Here is a 19,965-nt window from a genome sequence, read left to right on the forward strand (position 1 = left end):
AAGATTTTCCTTTTTTCTTTTTTGCCTCTAGGGCAGACATTGACTTTTTTTAAGATGTAGTGCATTTTTTCCAGCTGTACATTAAAAATCTTTTTTTTTTTTTCCTTTTTTGTCAAAAAGGTTTTTCCTCAAAATACCATGTTTTTAACTTCCCTCTGACCACAGAGTCTACCTCTGTCTATGTCACCATCACTATGTTTGAGTGATACCGTTGAGTGCTTTGACCTCATCAGGCCATGCAACGTTTCCTCCTGTGGTTTTTGGGAGACTGGCTTAGTTCTCTTGCATAATTAAGATGGTATAGACTGCTATTTTTAGGGAGCCGTGGTTACTGTTGTGGCATGAGATCCTACATTCAGAATATGTGGCAAACACGCAGGTGGTTATTACAGCAGCAGCAAAACTTTACCATACAATCCTCACATTACGAAGGATGTTTTAGTCTAAGCTTTTTGAAGGATGCGAAGGATGAAAAGACTATTGTTGTCCACAAAGTGATGTGCAGACTACATGAGCAAGATACTAGTATTTCTTCTTATATTTGGAGTTCTTCCTTTGTAGGTCAAAGAGAGACACTCGTTAGCCAGTCTTTTTAGTGCAGAGTGATTTTGTAAGGAAAATGAAATTGCATCACGTTTGCAATATTTTATGTGTTTTTTAAAACTGTGGTCTGTTATTCACATTTCCATTTGTGTATTTATAATCTTGTGTCCTGATAGAGTGGCATTTCAGCATTAGTAGACCAAATAATCGCTATTTTTATACTATCAGTTGATTAGATGTCTGAAATGAGCTGTGAAACCAAAACCTCCAGTTTCAATGTACTTTGCCATTGACAGAAGGGTTTAATCAGAATCAAAATACTTTATTGATCCCTGGGGGAAATTATTTTTTGTTACAGTGCTCCATTTTAAACCAACATTAAGACAAGACAGACAATACGCTAACTAAGAATAGTACAATATATACATATATATACATACATACATACATAAGTCACTTATAAATAAATAGTTGGAAAAGAAACATGTGTAGCTGTAGCAGCAAACGGCATGTGGGTGGGGCATCTGCACACTCAGCAACAGCTGTGATGACCATATATGGGATATCTGTCTCAGTGACATAATTAAGAGATCCCCCCCCCCCACCCAAAAAAAGTCTGAAACTGAGCATACACTGACCTCAATATTTAAAATTTTTGTTCATAGAAAATAGCAGGTGCACTACAGTTTTCTTTGAACCATTGGACAAACAGAAACTTCCCTTTCTATGTACTTACATACTTTAAGATAACACGGTAAGAAATTAAAACGAATACAAGAGCTTGTAGTTATAGCCATTTAAAGTTCAGACACCGAGGCAATTTAACAGTCATATTTCCACTTGATTTGATTTAGAAGGAGTAATTACTGCAGCAGCTGGCTGGAAAATGTGAGAACCTGTCTTCCACCGCTTCCAATTCGAAATGGAGACTTTGGCTTCAAGTGTCTGCCAATACAGAGTTCCTATCAATAACGCTGTTAAATTAATAATCTGTATGCCTCACTGTGAGAAAAAGACTGGGTATTAGGGCTGTGCGATATGACCAAAATCTCATATCCCGATATAAGAATTCTATCGTCCCGATAACGATATAAATCACAAAAATGTAACATTTCCTGAAAATTCTGTGAATCTCAGCTGCGCGTCATGTACCTGGAGTCGAGTGTTTTAACAGATGTAGAATAACGTGAAAGAGCAGATTATTTATGGATGAGAAGTAAAAAAGAGCCGACAGGTGCAAAAAAAGAAACCTTAGACTCAAACGTTAGAACAGGCTTTTCCCCGCAGCACGCCGTGTAATAAATACTCACAAAGCAAACGGCGGCCGTTACAACTTATGTCTAAAAATGTATAGTTTCATGTTTATTTTGAAAAGTCTCAACAGGATCTTGAGCTTTATTGTGAAAGGTTTATGTGGAAGATAAACAAGCGGACACGCGATGGTGTTACCGTCGTTGTTGCTAACCACAACGCATAAAAACAGGCGCTTGTCCGTAGTGTGGTTATATAAAATATAAGAGAAAGAGAGAACTTTAAGAAATTCATATAGCCACTACAGTGACCATCAAAACGATGAAACAATAATGCCCTAAAGAGTTTATTTTGCGACACCACGAAACAAAGGATAGTGTAAAATGAAACGATAGACGTTTTTATATCGTCATCCGATATATATCGTTATATCGAACAGCCCTACTGGGTGTGTGTGTATATATATATATAGAGAGAGAGATAGATATATGGAAAAAAAACATCAAGTTCGACTTAAACAGTGAAATAATAAATGAAGACAGGTCCAGGAGAAATACAGTGGGGGGAAAATAATGTATTTGTCTTGTTCAACTAATTTATTTTCACTGATCTTATTTTGGATCAAAGTGAGAGTCATGAGGCCGCAAACTGCAGCAGGTGTGCAGCTGACAGGAGACAGCTGCAGTGGAATCATATTTAATTGCGGTGACAACAACATTTTATGTTAACATAAGTGTAATAAAAGCTTACTGACAGGTGTTACACCAACCCCTACTAGCTTCACGTGTAAAGACTCGAACATGACAAGAGTGAAAGTAAATGATAGTGAGCATAGTTGTCTCATCTTTTCAGCCATGTCTGCTTACTTTGATCACAGTTTGTATGTTTGCAGAAGTTTTTTATGTAAGTGGAAACAGCAGCTATTGGTGTAAAATGCCTCCAAAATGCCAATATCCTACTGTTAGCTTCCTCTGTGCTATGTTAGCTGTGTTGCTAGCTGATGGCTTGTTGGGTGAAGAAAAACCACAGCAGCACAGAACTGAAATGAACATCTCCATCTATAGATCGACTTGTTGTTGACAATATTGTTTTTAACGGGATTAAGATAAGATAAGATAAGATTTGCTTTTTAAACCCAAAGTTTTAAAAGCAAAACTACACAACTGAAATGAAGATAAAAATGAGGAAAAACAAAAAAATATTTTTTGTCTTCTCTTTCCAGGTGTGTGGCACAACTTTGTTCTGTGTTTGGCAGCGTTGGCCTTTCTCTTCCTGTTGCCTCTCCTCCTGTTTCCCATGTACGCCACCGGAGCTGGAGCGCTGGTCACAGAGGTTGTGCAGGTCAGTGCCTCAGTTTCACATATCAGGTAAAGGGGTAGGTCGACGTGATAGAAAATCCATTTTCCATAAAGTTACTTGTCGTTCCTCTACATGAATTAATTTTAGCTGAGCTTAGCAGAAAGCTGCCCTGCCTCTGTCCCAAACTGAACTGATGTGAAGCCTGTGAGCAACAAACCCGCTGAATGTTTCATTTTCTGTCTGAGGTGGGAATGTCATTGTCATAAATTAATCAAATAAACACTGAAATAAACCACTGCTTTAATGCTGCATAATGCTATTACATCATCAGCCAGATTACAATCGATGATGATGAGGATTGTTGATTTAAGATGAGAAAGGCTACAAAACACACCTCTGTTTACCTGTGGAGGTGAGGTACATCAGGTGAACAGATTAATAATATTACTACTCAGAATCAGAATCAGAATACTTTATTGATCCCTGGGGGAAATTATTTTTTGTTACAGTGCTCCATTTTAAACCAACATTAAGACAAGACAGACAATATGCTAACTAAGAATAGTACAATATATACATATATATACATACATACATACATAAGTCACTTATAAATAAATAGTTGGAAAAGAAACATGTGTAGCTGTAGCAGTAACCAGTGTGTTAAGTGGATGCGTTGTACAGGGAGATGGCCACAGGCAGGAATGATTTCCTGTGTCGTTCAGTGGTGCTTTTGGGTAATCTCAGTCTCTCACTGAACGAGCTCCTGTGACTGACCAACATGTCATGGAGTGGGTGGGAGGTGTTATCCAACATTGTCTTTATCTTGGACAGCATCCGCCTCTCCGACACCACCTTGAGGGAGTCCAGCTCCATCCCCACAACATTGCTGGCCTTACGGATCAGTTTATTAAGTCTGTTGGCATCTGCGACCCTCAGCCTGCTCCCCCAGCATGCAACAGCATAGAGGATCGCACTGGCCACCACAGACTCATAGAAAATCCTCAGCATTTTCTGGCAGATGTTGAAGGACCTCAGTCGCCTCAAAAAATAGAGACGACTCTGGCCCTTCCTGTAAAGTGCTGTGGTGTTTTTAGCCCAGTCCAGTTTATTGTCAATGTGTACTCCAAGGTATTTATAGTCCTCCACAATGTCAACACTGACCCCCTGGATTGAAACAGGGGTCAAGTGTTTCCTGGTCTTCCTGAAGTCCACGATCAGTTCCTTGGTCTTTGCCACGTTGAGCTGCAGATGATTCTGCTCACACCACGTGACAAAGGAGTCGACCACAGCCCGGTACTCTGTCTCATCATCCCTGCTGATGCATCCAACCACCGCAGAGTCATCAGAAAACTTCTGAAGATGGCAGGTCTCTGTGCAGTGGCTGAAGTCTGTGGTGTAGAGGGTGAAGAGGAAGGGGGAGAGGACAGTCCCCTGTGGTGCCCCTGTGTTGCTGATCACCTTGTCAGACACACACTGTGGGAGAAGTACATATTGTGGTCTTCCTGTCAGGTAATCAACAATCCAGGACACCAGAGAAGCATCCACCTGCATCGCTGCTAACTTATCACCCAGGAGGGTCGGCCTGATGGTGTTGAAAGCACTGGAAAAGTCAAAAAACATGACCCTCACAGTGCTCGCCGGCTGGTCCAGATGGGTGTAGACACGATTGAGCAGGTAGATGATGGCGTCCTCTGTTCCGAGACTACTAATAATATTATCATCAATAATGTTATTTTTGGGTAATTGAGCCTTTATATATGTTTAAAAAATTCTCCGTGAATTGCTACCTTATCGTGGTGGAGGGGTTTGTGTGTCCCAGGGATTCCAGGGGCTATGTTGTCTGGGGGCTTTTGCCCCCTGGTAGGGTCTCCCATGGCAAATTGGTCCTGGGTGAGGGACCAGACAAAGAGCGATTCAGAAGACCCTTATGAAGAAAACATCGAGGGAAAAGTTTACCCTGCCCTGGATAGGGTTACCGGGGTCTTGCTCTGGAGCCAGGCCCGGGGAGTGTGCCCAAGGGCGAGCGTCTGGTGGCCGGGCCTTAGTCCATGGGGCCCGGCTGGGCACAGCCCGAAAAGGGGACATGGGCCCATCCTCCCGCGGGCCCACCACCCGCAGGAGGCGCCATAGGGGTCGGGTGCATTGTGTGCCGGGCGGCGGCCAGGAGCGGAGGCCCTGGCGGACTGATCCCCGGCTGCCAAGACTGGCAATTGGGACATGGAATGTCACCTGGAAATGGAAATCAGGGGCAGTACCCCTGGACTGGCAGACCGGGGTGGTGGTCCCCATCTTTAAGAAGGGGGGGCTGGAGGGTGTGTTCCAACTACAGGGGGTTCACACTCCTCAGCCTCCCTGGGAAAGCCTATGCCAAGGTGCTGGAAAGGAGAGTTCGTCCGCTGGTCGAACCTCGGATACAGGAGGAACAATGCGTTTTTTGTCCTGGTCGCGTAACACTGGACCAGCTCTTTGTCCTCTCAAGGATACTTGAGGGTGCATGGGAGTTTGCCCAACCAGTCTACATGTGTTTTGTGGACTTGGAGAAGGCATTCGACCGTGTCCCTCGGGGTGTCCTGGAGGTGCTGTGGGAGTATGGGGTGTCTGGCCCATTGCTACGGGCCATTCGATCCCTATACAACCGTTGCAAGAGCTTGGTTCGCATTGCCAGCAATAAGTCAGACTCGTTTCGGTGGGTGATGGGCTCCGCCAGGGCTGCCCTTTGTCTCCGGTTCTGTTCATAATTTTTATGGACAGGATTTCTAGGTGCAGCCAAGTGGCGGAGGGCTTTCTCTTCGGTGGCCTCAGAATCTCATCTCTGCTTTTCGCGGATGATGTGGTTCTGTTGGCTTCATCGGGTGAGGGCCTCCAGCTCGCACTGGAGCGGTTCGCAGCAGAGTGTGAAGCAGCGGGAATGAGGATCAGCACCTCCAAATCTGAGGCCATGGTTCTCAGCTGGAAAAGGGTGGAATGCCCACTCCGGGTCGGGGAGGAGTTCCTGCCCCAAGTGGAGGAGTTCAAGTACCTCGGGGTCTTGTTCGCGAGTGATGGGAGAAGGGAGCCAGAGATCGACAGACGGATTTGTGCAGCGGCTGCAGTGATGCGGACGCTGCACCGGTCCGTCGTGGGGAAGAGGGAGCAGAGTGTAAAAGCGAAGCTCTCAATTTACTGGTCGATCCCTACCCTCACCTATGGCCACAAGCTGTGGGTAGTGACCGAAAGAACGAGATTGCGGATACAAGCGGCGGAAATGAGCTTCGTCCAAAGGGTGGCTGGCCTCTCCCTTAGAGATAGGGTGAGAAGTTCGGCCATCCAGGAGGGGCTCAGAGTAGAGCCGCTGCTCCTCCACACCAAAAGGAGCCAGCTGAGGTGGTTCGGGCAACAATACATAATCCCCTGTAGTAAATAGTTAAGTAAAATATAGTTATAGCCAAGTCTGTAGTTGGAGTCTATGCTCTTTATATGTTCTTTACCACTGCTAGTGTCCCTTTATTAGCTCATTTAATCCACTTTAAAAATCCATGTAGGGTGCTTTATCTGCTCATCAGTGTAGCAGCATTTAAAATACTTGAACAATGACCAGAATACTGACTATCACTAATCTCCAACCAGGAAAGAAGGGTCAGAAAAAGCAAAACCAGGCTAAATTCATGTGTTAAGTTCTTGTAAACATCCACAGAGGGGGAGTAGAAGACTAACTGGAAGCTCTGCAGTCTGGAATGTACGCTTTGTACGGTCAGAACAGGAATACCCTGCAGTGGGTGACTAAAACCACCCAGAACGTCACTAGTTCCTGTGTGTCGCTGATACTGATGAAGCGAGGTGTTTGACCAGACTCCAAAGGAGATAATAACCAGCCCCGTTGCCATCTGACAAACAGCACAATAGTATCAGCTACATTACCACTAGATTTCTTTCCTTAGGCTATGTGACTTATGAGCTCATCCTCCCCACTTAAATCCACGGTAAATACTTTTTTAAATTTTATGACTTAATCATTTATTATTTCATTAATGTATTTATGCTGCAGCAGTGTAGCCACAGTTGGTGACTGTTGCTCAAGAGCTTATTGTATTTGTCAGAGTTTCCCAACTATTGCAAGCTTGCAGGACTGAAGCCATCAGATTTCACTTGTGTGACCTTTTGCCCATTTAAATCAAGATTTATGTCTGCGTGTGTATTTGGTCCAGAGCTCTGCAGCTGACGGTCCCAGGGGTCTGTCAGTTGGGGACATAGTGACAGGCCTGGAAGACTGTCCCGTCAGGGGAGTGGAGGACTGGACCAGCTGCCTGTCTCACCTCGCTCACACACCACAGACGGGATACTGCGTCCCTGTCGCCAGCCTGCAGCCCAGCTGGGCTCATGGACGAGGTGGGTGAGGAATTTGTTCAGCAAGGCCACCGGACTTGCTCTATCAAGACATAAGAAAGCCGTATTATTTCATAGTTTTGTATGTACGCCTCCAATAAAGAGCCAGCTGAGTACCTCTACCTGGAGACTTGACTGTATTAAATCGTAATAGCATCATAAATTAACGTCTTTCAAAAGGCAGCTATTAAACTACTTTATTAATCACTTGATTTAAACATTAATTGACCTTGTTTTGTCATCACTACAGTGGGCCACTTAAATATTAAACGGGGTCACAGTTACAGAGCAGCAACAGGAGCTCCGATTGGCCAAGTGTCAACTCATGTGGGAGGTAATTGTGTAACAGCTGGCCAATCCTAGCTCCTGCTGCTTCTCTGTGGTCTAGAATTTACTCAAGTGATTTAGGAGCAGATGCCCTTAATGTTAATTTTCTATTATAGTCCTAAATTTTTTTATTGACATAACAGCTTAGAGATCAGACATTTATGTCATTTTATTTGTCCTTTGTCTTTCAAAGTCTGTGTCTTGGATGGTTATCGAAAATAAGCTGAAACAAGTTATCACTGGGGATTTTGCTTATGATACTCTTCTTACTCTGGCATTAGTAATTATTGTCATATTAGATATGCAGAACAGAGTCTTTGGGGTTTTTCGCCTGAAGCACACCAGATTAATGTGCTTTTTACTATGCAGAGTTAAGCCAATGACCTTTTAAGGAGTCCAGAAGACTTTTTAGTCATCGAATAAATGGTGTGATATTGTGTTATTTTTATCTAATCATCCATTTCGAGTCCACCTACTAACAGAACATCTATTTTTAAGATTCTTTTCAGAGTTGTGCTATATTTTCCATTTGTTTCTCTCCCCTCTGTAGCTTTCAAGCGTCTGGATGGAACGATGGACTGCTGCAGCAACAACAGCCTGACCGACCTCTGCTTCTCTTACATTAAATCACAGGGCAGGAGCAGCAGAGAGAGAGAGGTGACACACACTCACTGACAGATGTGGGGGCTTTTTGTGGCTGGTTAGTCATACAAACAGGTCTCAAAACCTTTTAGACAGTCGCGGATATTTATATTACTTCCTTTGTTCACTTCCCTTTTATTTCCATGTGTGACTTTCCATGAGTTTTCAGCTGCGGTGCTGTGAAAAAAGTTTGACACTGTTCGAGTAAAGTTAGGATTTCTATTAGCATTTGGTGTGAGCACACTTTGTCTAAATCACCAGTTCTTCTTATCGCCTTATTTTCTTGAGTAGCCACAGTTCTTCTGTGGGTTTTTATGCCACTTCTGTTACGTTTTGTTCTTGCGATTGAAGATTACTCTGTGTCAACCTTACATGCTGAAGTGACCCAAATCTGATTGGTTTTGCCCCAGAGTGACAGAGCTTGAGCATCTGCATTCGAGGGCTGCTTTACATGAGAGAGCTGGTTTTATGACCCCTATTGGGACAATGAGATTGAAATTTTTCTGTTTTTTTTTTCTTGCCTGTCACCACCCACAGCTCTGTCTGGGCTGATGTGCCACCAAATGTTGGCAACACAGCAGCGGTTAAGGCTTATTCTTGTCTTGTCTGCTTACCTCTACAGTAAATTATCCTGAATGTGTACAGTAACACAGTGGCGGCACGGTGGTTAGCACTGTTGCCGCACAGCAACAAGGTCCTGAGTTCAATTCCACCATCAGGCCGGGGTCTTTCTGTTTGGAGTTTGCATGTTCTCCCCGTGTTTGTGTGGGTTCTCTCCGGGTACTCTGGCTTCCTCCCACTGTCCAAAGACATGCAGTTTGTGGGGATAGGTTAATTGGATAATCCAAATTGCCACTAGGTGTGCAAGTGCGAGAGAATGTGAGCATGAATGGTTGTCTGTCCCTGTGTGTTAGCCCTGTGACAGACTGGCGACCTGTCCAGGGTGTATCCCGCCTCTCGCCCAATGACAGAGTTAAATGAAACCCCAACCACTTGTGGCTAAAACCTCTTTGGGTGGAGGTCGCAAAAATCTCTGTGTAGGAAAGCCCCTTCCCTGTCATCTCTACTTATGTTGTTACTGTTGTATAAATTAAGGTTTTGTTGATGTTCTTGTGGCTGTGGGGCATTTTCCAAACCCCCATCTGGAGGAAATGAACACCAACAATTAAAGTTTGAATTCTGATACATTTATTTCATAAATTCTGGTGAGTTAGAAGTGTCCCCCAATGACAGCTGTCAATTATCAGTACTGTTTTATTGTTACATAATCTTGCCTGACACTTGCAATGTTGCCTAAAGGGTAAGATGTTGCTTGCTGTAAAGGGACTTAATAAAATTAATAAAGGTTTTTCAGTATTCAAACAAATTTGGCTTCAAGGCCTGCAGTGTGAAGGATAGCCTCTGAGTCTGGCTGTTTGCTCACAATAAGAAAATTATGATTGAATACTTTCTGTTTGTATTTGCTAAAAAATTAAATTCCGCTTACAAAAAAACAAACAAAATACACGTAGCAGACATCTAAGCGGAACAAACCGAGCTATCTTTTCCAATCTTCTGTTCTCCAATTTTGGTCAGCCTGTGCAAATTCTAGCAGACAAGAATAGGACTCCGTGTGGTCTTCTGCCCATGTGCTTCAAGGTATGCTCTTCTGCATACCTTGGTTCTATTAAGTATTTATTTGAGTTACTGTTGCCTTTTCTATAGATCAAAACACACTGACCATTCTTCTCTGACCTCAAAATGTAATTTTTACCCAGAGAACTGCAGCTGAGTGGATGTTTTCTCTTCTTCAGATCAGAAAGTCATACAGATGGTTGTGTGGGAAAATCCAAGTAGATCAGCAGTTTTTGAAATACTCATACCAGCCCACCTGACCCCATAACCATGACACTTAAATCACCTTTCTTACCCATTCTGCCATATGATTGGCTAATTAGATATTTGCATTAACCAGTAGCTGAACTGCTCTACCTATCAAAGTGCCTGCTAGGTGTATTTCTGAAATGTCTGTGTTAGGGGATGTCATGAGTTGAGTTGTAGTCACCAAAAATAATCATCTCCTATTTTGCGCTGCTCTCTATTATCGCATTCAAGCTGCAATGCCAGTGTCTCCTCCCAGTCTCAAATGGGGGCGCTTTCATAACCTTGTAACCTTATTTACAGAAAAGAATAATTAGATATACATTTTTGAAATACAAGCTGAAAGTGTTTGTGCAGTCGTGCTTTGTATGGAAAAAGACACCGTACCAAAATGAATGGGTGTTAATGGTGGAAACAGAAGCTAGCTAACATGGAGAAAAGCTGCATGTAACTGAACAAAGCTGTAACTGAAAATCGGTTTTTTACTTCCTGTGTTTTTTGTGTAATCCTGTGGCTTCAGTACGCCTGCATGCCAGTACGTAAGATGGTGACGGGAACGCGAGTGTGTCATACAGATGACGACTGTGCTGCACATTCCCACACTGCCAGCATTTGCGTCACGCCTTCTCTGGAGAACCAGACTCGCTTCATCCGTGTCACACACCCTCCCAACACGCACATGCTGTTCGTGGGATATCCGCCACACCTGCAGTATGCAGGTACGTACACTTATGTCACCTCCATTTGTGAATGTAGGACATAATTAGCTGAAGCAACCATTTGTTGAACATATCATTTGTTTAAATCTTGTGTTTTCAGTTTCAAACTTGTAATAAGCAACTGCATTTACTGTAATAAGCAAGTAATTGGTGTTTACAGTGTTCTGTAGATGTTGAACTGACTCTGGGCAAGGCAGAGGGAGTAATCACGAAGAGCCTGGATGTTTTCTCAGCTCATATTTAAGATTCATAAAGTGTTCAGTGGATCAAACTGAGGACCTATATATCCTGTGTTTTCTTATTTCCACAGTGAGTCTGACTAACTTTGTCCCTCGCTTTGGATTCCTCCACCTGGACCTTCCTGTATTCCTAGAAACCTTCTGCAAGTATCCTTTCAGGTTAAAGGGACTACAGTCATAATCAAGGATGGGTGTAAGAAGAATGAACCCTACTCTTCTGTCACTTTAAATTATAACATGCAGTGCAACATTTTATCATGTGTTGCATGTTCTCAGTTTCCTCTTTTAGGATTATATAGCATAAAAGTTTCATCTTACTTGATTCCAAATGTCTTTTTCTGAATAAAAGACCCCTTTTTAACATCTAATCAGCACAGTCAAGAGGCCAGATGCACTTTAAGATTGCCTGAATGCAGCCCTTAATTGCATTGCTGTGCACATTTCTGATTGCAGTTCAACCCTTTTTAAGCCGTTTTTACATTTTTGTATGTCTGTTTTTCTTTGTGACTACTTAACAAAGTAGTTATCTCTTGGCACTGCTGATTGGTACTTGGATTGATTGAAAACGATTTTTATTTGGGCTGAAAAGAACATGGTCTCATTAAAGTCATTAAGTTTATGTTAAGATGACGGTGAAGGCTAAAACTGTATCTCGTTAATGTGAATTCACCTTTTTATTTGTAAGGGTAGGGTGAGTTGTTTCTTCTTGTTATGTAATGCTTTGAAAGTTAAAAGCATGCTCTTTGGTCTTGGGGCATTTTGGATGATTCAACGTTGATATGTTTTTAATGGTGATCTTTTGAAAACCAGCACTGCTCATATTTGACCAGGTGATTGTAGCGTGCCGCCTTTTCTGATTACTACTGGTGAGCAGCTACCTGCTCATCTAGTCATTTTCAGCTTCCAGTTCTTCCTCAGTAGGATTTTTTTCCCTAAAATCTAATTATATGTTTTATAGTTTTATATCCGTTGCTTACACGTGTACATGCAGTGCTAATTCAATTATGGAAAAAATTCTGTATATAAAGGATGAATGCGTCTTTGGTTTCTAAAAGGTGAAGTCAATGCAGACATGCCTTAAACATTCATTCATAATGATAAAAAGCCAGAGGGTGATTCCTTTGGTCAGACGTTCAATTGTACTAACATGCATTTGGGGAGGGGGAGCCTTTTCCACACTTGATCTGTGCTGTCCTTAAACACATCCCTGTTGGGTTTATGGGTTTATTTCTGACTGACTTGCTAGTTTTAGGTCATGTCAAATCCAGCATCTTGTTCGTTTTTCGAGTTATGTTCCCATTAATGTCAAAAAGGAAGATAAAGAATACAGTATATTTTATTTCCTTTTTCTTTCTTGTGTTCGACAAGAGTGTGCAGTGCCCTTCAGATTCACAGTCAGATTGACTTTGTGATGTACTGTTTCAAAAAGCCAACATGGCAACGGCCATAATGATTAGTTTGAGAGTTCAAACACCAGACTGCACAAACCACTGAGTAACGTCATGGTGGATCCCTTTATTTTTTTTTATGGACAGACACTCCAAAGTAACAACTAATTGAGAGTATATTCTAGATAATGCTGTTTCTACTGGTTCTCACTGATGTGATATGCTTTGGCTGAATTAAATGACAGATGTTAAGAAGATGCAATGTAAAAACGTATCTCATTAATCTTTAATTAATAGTTTAATTCCCCTCTCCAACTCCAGTCCTCGAGAGCTGCTGTCCTGCAGCTTTTAGATGCATCCCTGCTCCGACACAGCCCTATCAAATGGTTTAATTGCTTCTTCAGCTTCAAGTTTGACAAAGGCCTGGTAACAAGCCATTCATTTGATTCAGATGTCCTGGAACAAGCATGAATCTAAAAGCTACAGGACAGTAGCTCTCGAGGACTGGAGTTGGAGTACCCAGCCTTACAATATAGATAGAAATGTCCAACAATCACAACCTGTGAACAAGCAGTTGGTGATGGTCAAGAACTCCTGTTTCACAGGAAGAGTTCTGGCAGAATCAACCTCATGGAGGCCACTGCAACTGGTTGAGGAATTAAGGGAAAGTAAAGAGGAATAATGAGAAACCACAAAGGGGAAAGTACTAATGGTATGCCTTTGGGAAGTGTAAAGTAGAGCGTCGTGGCAAAGGGCAACTTTTTTGTTCATCATCTGTTTATCATCAACAGCCAGAGCTTATAGTAGCATAACTATGGGACTGTTCAGGGCCTACTGAAGGGAATTTACCAAAATGGAAAGTTTAAGGTAGAGAGTGTGTCTGTGTCCTGAGCCCAAACTGGGAGCTGTCTCAACAGGAGAGAATATTTCTTTCAGACAATTAACCAAATTGGAGTTTTTGAGCTAACTGTAAAGAATGGACTGCTACTGTTTGCTAGCTGTCCAGCAGACAGAAGTAAACTTTCTCTGCTTCCATTGCTCGCTGCTTAAACTGACACTTAAATAATTGCCTATTACTGTGTTTGTTTTCCTGAGCTGCCCTTCCTCTCAGATACGTGGTGTCCCTCTCTGGCGCATTAGCAGTAGTCAACTCTGTGCCGTGCTTTGCTCTCGATGGTCAGTGGATGCTGAACGCCCTGCTGGAGGCCACGCTGGCCAGTGTGGTAATAGACCGTCAGAAGCGTGAGCTGATTGGTTTCTTCCTGCTCCTGGCAGGCAGTGCCCTGCTGGCGGCCAACGTGGCGCTGGGCCTGTGGATGGTCACGGCACGGTAGCCACAGCGGTCAGCTGCCCCGGTGGACTGAGAGATGTTGTCTCAGGATGCGTTTGAGTGTTGTGGACCATTAAACTGTGAACAGACTGCATTACTTAGAAGCACTGCCCACCTTGTGGAGACTGTTGAGTATAACATCACTCTGCCTTTAAAATTGGACCACCAGGGAAAACAACTTTAATCCACCTTGTTGCTGCCATAAATCCAAAAGCACACAAACAAGTTAACAAATGCACTTGCTGTAAAGCACTGTCCTATGTGACTGTTTACAAAGACTGTACTGATGAAACATGTGTGTTTGTGTTTTTCATTACGTTGATTCCAAAAATGCCATATTTTCCTGAGGTATTGACTAAGCTAACCTGTGGACACAAAAACGTTTAAGGAGCTTTCTTTTGTTTTCTGGTGAATGCATGGCAATATAATAATCTTGAATTCCTTATCACTGTTGAAAAACTTTACTACCTACTGTTCATGAAAACATGAATTATTTAATTAAATGAATGGACTCCTATCAATTTGACCCTATTTAAATGGCGTCTATCCTTCAGATTGATCTGGCATTGCAGTGCGAAAATTGCTTTCTTTTTCACTCACCTTTTCTTTATGTGTACGTTTTATTTTTTATTATATGTCTGCCATATAGTTGCAAAAGTCAATTTCTAGAAATTGTGAAATAAAAATAACAGTTTTTCCTCTTTCTTTCCTTTTTCTTTTGTCTGTTGAAGACACTGTTGGTATGTCTGGCAAGTGTTTTCCCACTTTATACTTCTACTACACATGTCTTACTTTTATTCATCAATTTGTCATTTAGTGACAAAACATTAGATATCATAATTTATATTTAAGCAAAAAAAAAGATCATTTTGTGTAATATGTGCAATTTTCCCTATGAAGCAGTTAACATTACCTGCACTGCAGCAGTGACAATACTGTATACTGTCACAGTGATAATACTGCATTTACAATAAAACAGCAGCAACAAAGATGATATGACAAGAAAATTGATTATAATGAAACACAGAAGTGCTTAGGATAGAAAAGTCCTCACACTTCAGTAAGATTTAAACAATGAGAAATTAAACTCACTGACCACTAAAGCCATGTGCACATGTTCAGCTTCTTGTTAATGCTAACATCTAATCAGCCAATCACATGGCAGCAATTTGGTTAATTTAGGCATTTACATGTGGTCCTCGTGATGCTAAAGTTCAAACTTCAAAAGGGAGTTGATTTATATGACTTTACATGTGTTCTTGGTGCTGGTCTGAGTATTTTAGAAACTGCTGATTTACTAGGATTTTCTGGCCATCCCCAGCAGTAACTCAGATACGCACTTGTTGGCGAAGAGCATCACTGAACACACAACATTTAGATGGTAGCGCCAGAATTGTGCGCAAACAACATGAAAGCAAGTGGTGTAATGGTATGGTGTATATCTTATATGTATATCTTAGTACCCTCAGTACCAACTGAGCATTGTTAAATCACCACAGCCTACCTAAACATTGTTGCTGACCCTGTCTGTTTCTTTATGCCCATATTGACAACTTCTGAAAGCTGTTTCCAGCAGGATAATGCCCCATATCACAAAGCTCAAATCATCTCACACTGGGTTCTTGAACATGACAATGAGTTCACTGTACTCAAATGGCCTCCACAGTCACCAGTTCTAAATTCGATAGAGCAGCAGGATGTGGTGGGACTGCAGACTGGCTTCATGGATGTTCAGCTGACAAATGTGCAGTAACTGTGAAACGGAACCAAAACGTCTGATGACTTTTTCCATCACCTTGTTGAATCTGTAAGTGTGAAAAGAATATTAAAATAAAAGAATTTACATAGTGTGAGTTTAAGATTTAAGCTTGGAAGGCATGAACAAGTTGCCTTTTTCATTATTATGCTTTTGGCTATGATACGCGTTATCTTAATACAGGGTGTTCGCGTGCAATAAAACATTTTTCTTCCCCTTACATAGTTTGATGGAGCCAGTGGAATATAAAGTATTCAGATCTTTTACTGTAGTAAAAACAGCCATACCACTGTGTAGGAGTACTCTGCTACAAGTAAAAGCTGTGGTCGCTGTGGTCTGTCAGGGTTGCTAAAGGTCATACGCCTGATCTTTCTCTCAGGAGGCTGCAGAGCACCTTTCTAACTTTATACCCGGCATGTTCCCAGCATATTGGCCCATTGTATTCCTCAGATACTGTAACAAAAGCACACAAGCTACACTTTTAGTAACAGCGCCAAACCACAGTGTTTTCACAGAGCCGTGCAGTGATTATGTTTCTTGAGTGCGTGAGCGAGAGGATTGACACATTGTAATTTGGAAGGGTGTTTCCCACAGACTGTAAATACTGATTGGCCTTGAGCTTAGCCACAGAGGTGTGTTTAGTAAGATGAGCAGACACCTCTGTCAGCAGGTTCAACATTGAGGCCACTTTGGAGACTCTTATCACTGAATAATTAGTGCAGTGTATGTCTGTGGGAAGATCGGACCATGTTGCACGCATGAGTCTGAGGACTTGGCGTCTTTTGCATGTGTACATTCGTCCTCTGATAAGGCACATTGGAAGCTTATTTTTTTTGCCAATCTATGCAAACAGATTGCTTATGTGCCCTTGTGTGTGTGCTTCTGTTGCTTATCTTGCACTAATGACAGCCTGCAGGGATGCTTGGGTAAACAGACATGGGAGGATGATGAACAGTAGTGAGGGAGAGGGCAGAAAAGAGGCATGTTCTGCCTGTCTGGTTTATAGTGAGAAATTGCCCCTAATTTAATGCTGCAATCTCCCCCATTTACCTATAATAAAGGGCTGCTGTCATATTTTAGTGTTATTATTCTTACATTTGTTTGATAGCACTAAATACAAATGTGGCTATGATCCAAATTATTGTACGAGTTGAAAATTTGACCCCATGATGAGACAGAATAAAATGAATGGATCACCAGTGTTTATTACAAATCATTTTCTATGGTCTTCACCAAATTCCATGACAAGCTATCATAACATTGTTCTGTTTTTTTTGTTTTTTCCCCCACTACAGCTCTATAAACTGTAGGCTTTAACAGAAGAAAGTCATTAAAGTGAGATCAAACTTAAATATCTGTGGAGTGTCTCTGTAACCTATCCTGTGGTTGTTTAAATTCTCCAATAAAAACACAAAGAACACTAGATGGTTAAACTAGAGGAAAAAATTATAAAATAATGACAGTCTCAAACTGAATAAAACCTCTGGGGGCTGAATGAGTAACAACTCCCATCCAAATCTGTTCAGTAGTTGTCCCAATGTTTATGTAAACATGCACACAACATCATGTTGCTGCTAGGTTATTAATCCTGTGGGGAACACTGATATCTGTGCTAAATTTAATGATAATTCATCCTGTAGCTGTGAAACGACAACCACAAAAACAGCAACACACGACTGATCATTTCATAGTGACGCAAGAGGAAAGACCCTGCATTGCAATTTTGCAGTGCTTTTAATAAAAAATTAAGTTTTTAAACTTAACCCTCTCGGGAACACGTGTCTACACAAAATATCTTAATGGTTCATCTTGTGGGGCGATCGTGGCTCAAGAGTTGGCAGTTTGTTTTGTAATTGGAAGGTTGCCGGTTTGAGCCCCAGCTCGGACAGTCTCGGTCGTTGTGTCCTTGGGCAAGACACTTCATCCGTTGGCTACTGGTGGTGGTCAGAGGGCCTGGTGGCGCCAGTGTCCGGCAGCCTCGCCTCTGTCAGTGCGCCCCAGGGCAGCTGTGGCTACGATGTAGCTTGCCATCACCAGTGTGTGAATGTGTGAATGAGTGAATGTAGTGTAAAGCGCTTTGGGGTCCTTAGGGACTAAGTAAAGCGCTATACACACACAAGATGATGAACACACCCACAAGATGAACCATTAAGATATTTTGTGTAGACACACGTGTTCTCCAGAGGGGATCAGGCCATTTACAGGCCATTTATTCAAAAAACTCAAAAAAAGATACAATTGCATTATGCTGCTAAGACAATTGAAGGGTGCTTTGTAACAGTTAGTTTAGTGATTTAATCTGTTGGGGGACCATGAATATCTGAACCAATTCCACAACAATCCAAACAGCAGACGATGACTCTTTGCAGAAAAACCATAAATAATAATTTTATAGTAGCTTTAAAAGAAAGGTAAGACAGGCTCTAGATGAATGTCAGAACTAAAATTCTTGACAGTCTTTTCAAATTAAATTAAAAAAAATACCCATAAAGACAGTTAATGGTGACACTAGAAGAAAAAGAGAGCTGATAATCAGAATCTGTAGACTAAGTGCTCTGGGGAGTATTAATATATCAATCAAATCTCACATTAGTCTATCCAGATTTTTCAGCACTTTTAACAGTATTTGTTGTAACTTAATCTTATGGGCAACACAAATATCTGTATCAGATTTCACACCACTCCTTAAAGTAGCTGATAATATTCAAAACAACTCCTCTGTGGACCACAAAGATGGCAAAAATATAGCTTTGACTGGTCATTCTGTATATGATATTTTAATTAAGTTAATTTAGATTTTTCTTCATATTAGTTACAAATTACAGCTCAAAGGCTTTTCAGGATTGGCTGCTATGTGTAGAGACTTGCATCTAGAAGAACTCTGATTTTTATTTCTTTTCTTTTGACAGTTTAGCATTGTCTTTTTTCACTTTTGGAGGTTGGAATGTCGAGCATGAAGTATCGGTTAGACAAATCAGCTCCACCGCAGTGGTGATGCCTCTGACAGCTTCTACAGTAATTTAAAACATATCTTTGTCACAAGTGAGTACAGCTCTTTTTAAATGTCCAAATCTTTAGATGTAATTTCTGCTGTCTTACACAGATACACAGATGTAGCCCTACCTGTGAATGGAATTTTCTTTAGGTTTATTTAGGACTCTTGGTTCAGGTTTCACTTCTGGAGATGGCTGCACATTCTGTTTGTAAGAGTAGATGGAGACTTCAGTAAGTAACCACAGGCTGCACCCCGCGAACTACTTCGCCTTGGTGATCACTTGCCCTCAAAATAGACACGTAGTAATGTGTATTTGTTTGTTTTGTATGTGAAAAGTAGAAACTGTACAGTGGCAGCTGAAAAATCCTGTTTAATGATAATTTCATAATCTCTCAACAACCCTCAAACTAGGAAACATTAAGTCAAAAAGATTTGACCCAAAAGGTTGTTGGACATTTGCAAAAAACACTACATTTCTTTTACTGTGTGTTTTAAGATGTTGATCTCTTAATTGTTTATTAACTATATTTTTGTTATTCTGTGTTTAGACATGTTTTGTGGACAGGAGTCAGGAAAATCAACGATGACAATCCACTTGTCATCTTCCTTCTTGCTAAGTTAGCGGAAAACTGTTTTCCTTAAAGACAGACTGTTACTGCTGAGTAGCATTAGTGATTTTGTGCTCAACACTAAGTGTACAAATTGCTGATTGATGTGAACCACAGGATATGCATTTGCTATTAGCACTGATGGTGAAGATAATATTGAGAATAAATTCAGATGACAGAAACAGGACGTTACTGGCTACTTGCGGGTGTGCTTGTACTGAGAGGTACATCTTTTGGATTTTTGGATATCAGTTTTTTTAACTGTTGTGTAATTGTTATATCTCTTGTCCACGAAGGACTCCTCCCAGGATATCAGGTAATAGTTGTTTCTATGACCTTTATCTAGGTTTTAGGATTTAGTTAGACTATATTTAAGAGCATGATTAACAGAGGACAATCCGAACAAGGAGGTATAGCTGCCTCATGACTGTAGTTTGCTATCAGAGACCAGTAAAGTGGTCTGTGGGAAGGACAGACCTCTAAAGGGAAGTGGTCGTGGTTCTCTCTACACAACTTGATCTTTGGTAACTGATAAACTACCAATGGGAAGGGTGGTGATCGAGTCCAGTAACAGTAAATGGGAAAGAGACACCAAACCCACTGGGAAACACTTTATATTTAAGTGATGTTGCAGGCTTTTAAA

At 41.5% G+C, this 19,965-nt stretch overlaps 1 protein-coding gene across 1 annotated transcript in view; it reads left to right on the plus strand.

The window, feature by feature from the left end:
• mbtps2 (membrane-bound transcription factor peptidase, site 2) overlaps nt 1–14,666 on the plus strand; it is a 33,959-nt gene extending 19,293 nt beyond the window's left edge. The window contains exons 6-11 of the mRNA XM_026180130.1: nt 3,017–3,135; nt 7,281–7,461; nt 8,336–8,442; nt 10,808–11,006; nt 11,317–11,392; nt 13,745–14,666. Coding sequence (XP_026035915.1) covers nt 3,017–3,135; nt 7,281–7,461; nt 8,336–8,442; nt 10,808–11,006; nt 11,317–11,392; nt 13,745–13,967 — 905 coding nt within the window. The 3' untranslated portion in view covers nt 13,968–14,666. The remainder of the gene's footprint in view (nt 1–3,016; nt 3,136–7,280; nt 7,462–8,335; nt 8,443–10,807; nt 11,007–11,316; nt 11,393–13,744) is intronic.
• The last annotated feature ends 5,299 nt before the right edge of the window (nt 14,667–19,965 follow it).

Source organism: Astatotilapia calliptera, chromosome 9, assembly GCF_900246225.1.
Source record: "Astatotilapia calliptera chromosome 9, fAstCal1.2, whole genome shotgun sequence".
Classification (NCBI taxonomy): Eukaryota; Metazoa; Chordata; class Actinopteri; order Cichliformes; family Cichlidae; genus Astatotilapia; species Astatotilapia calliptera.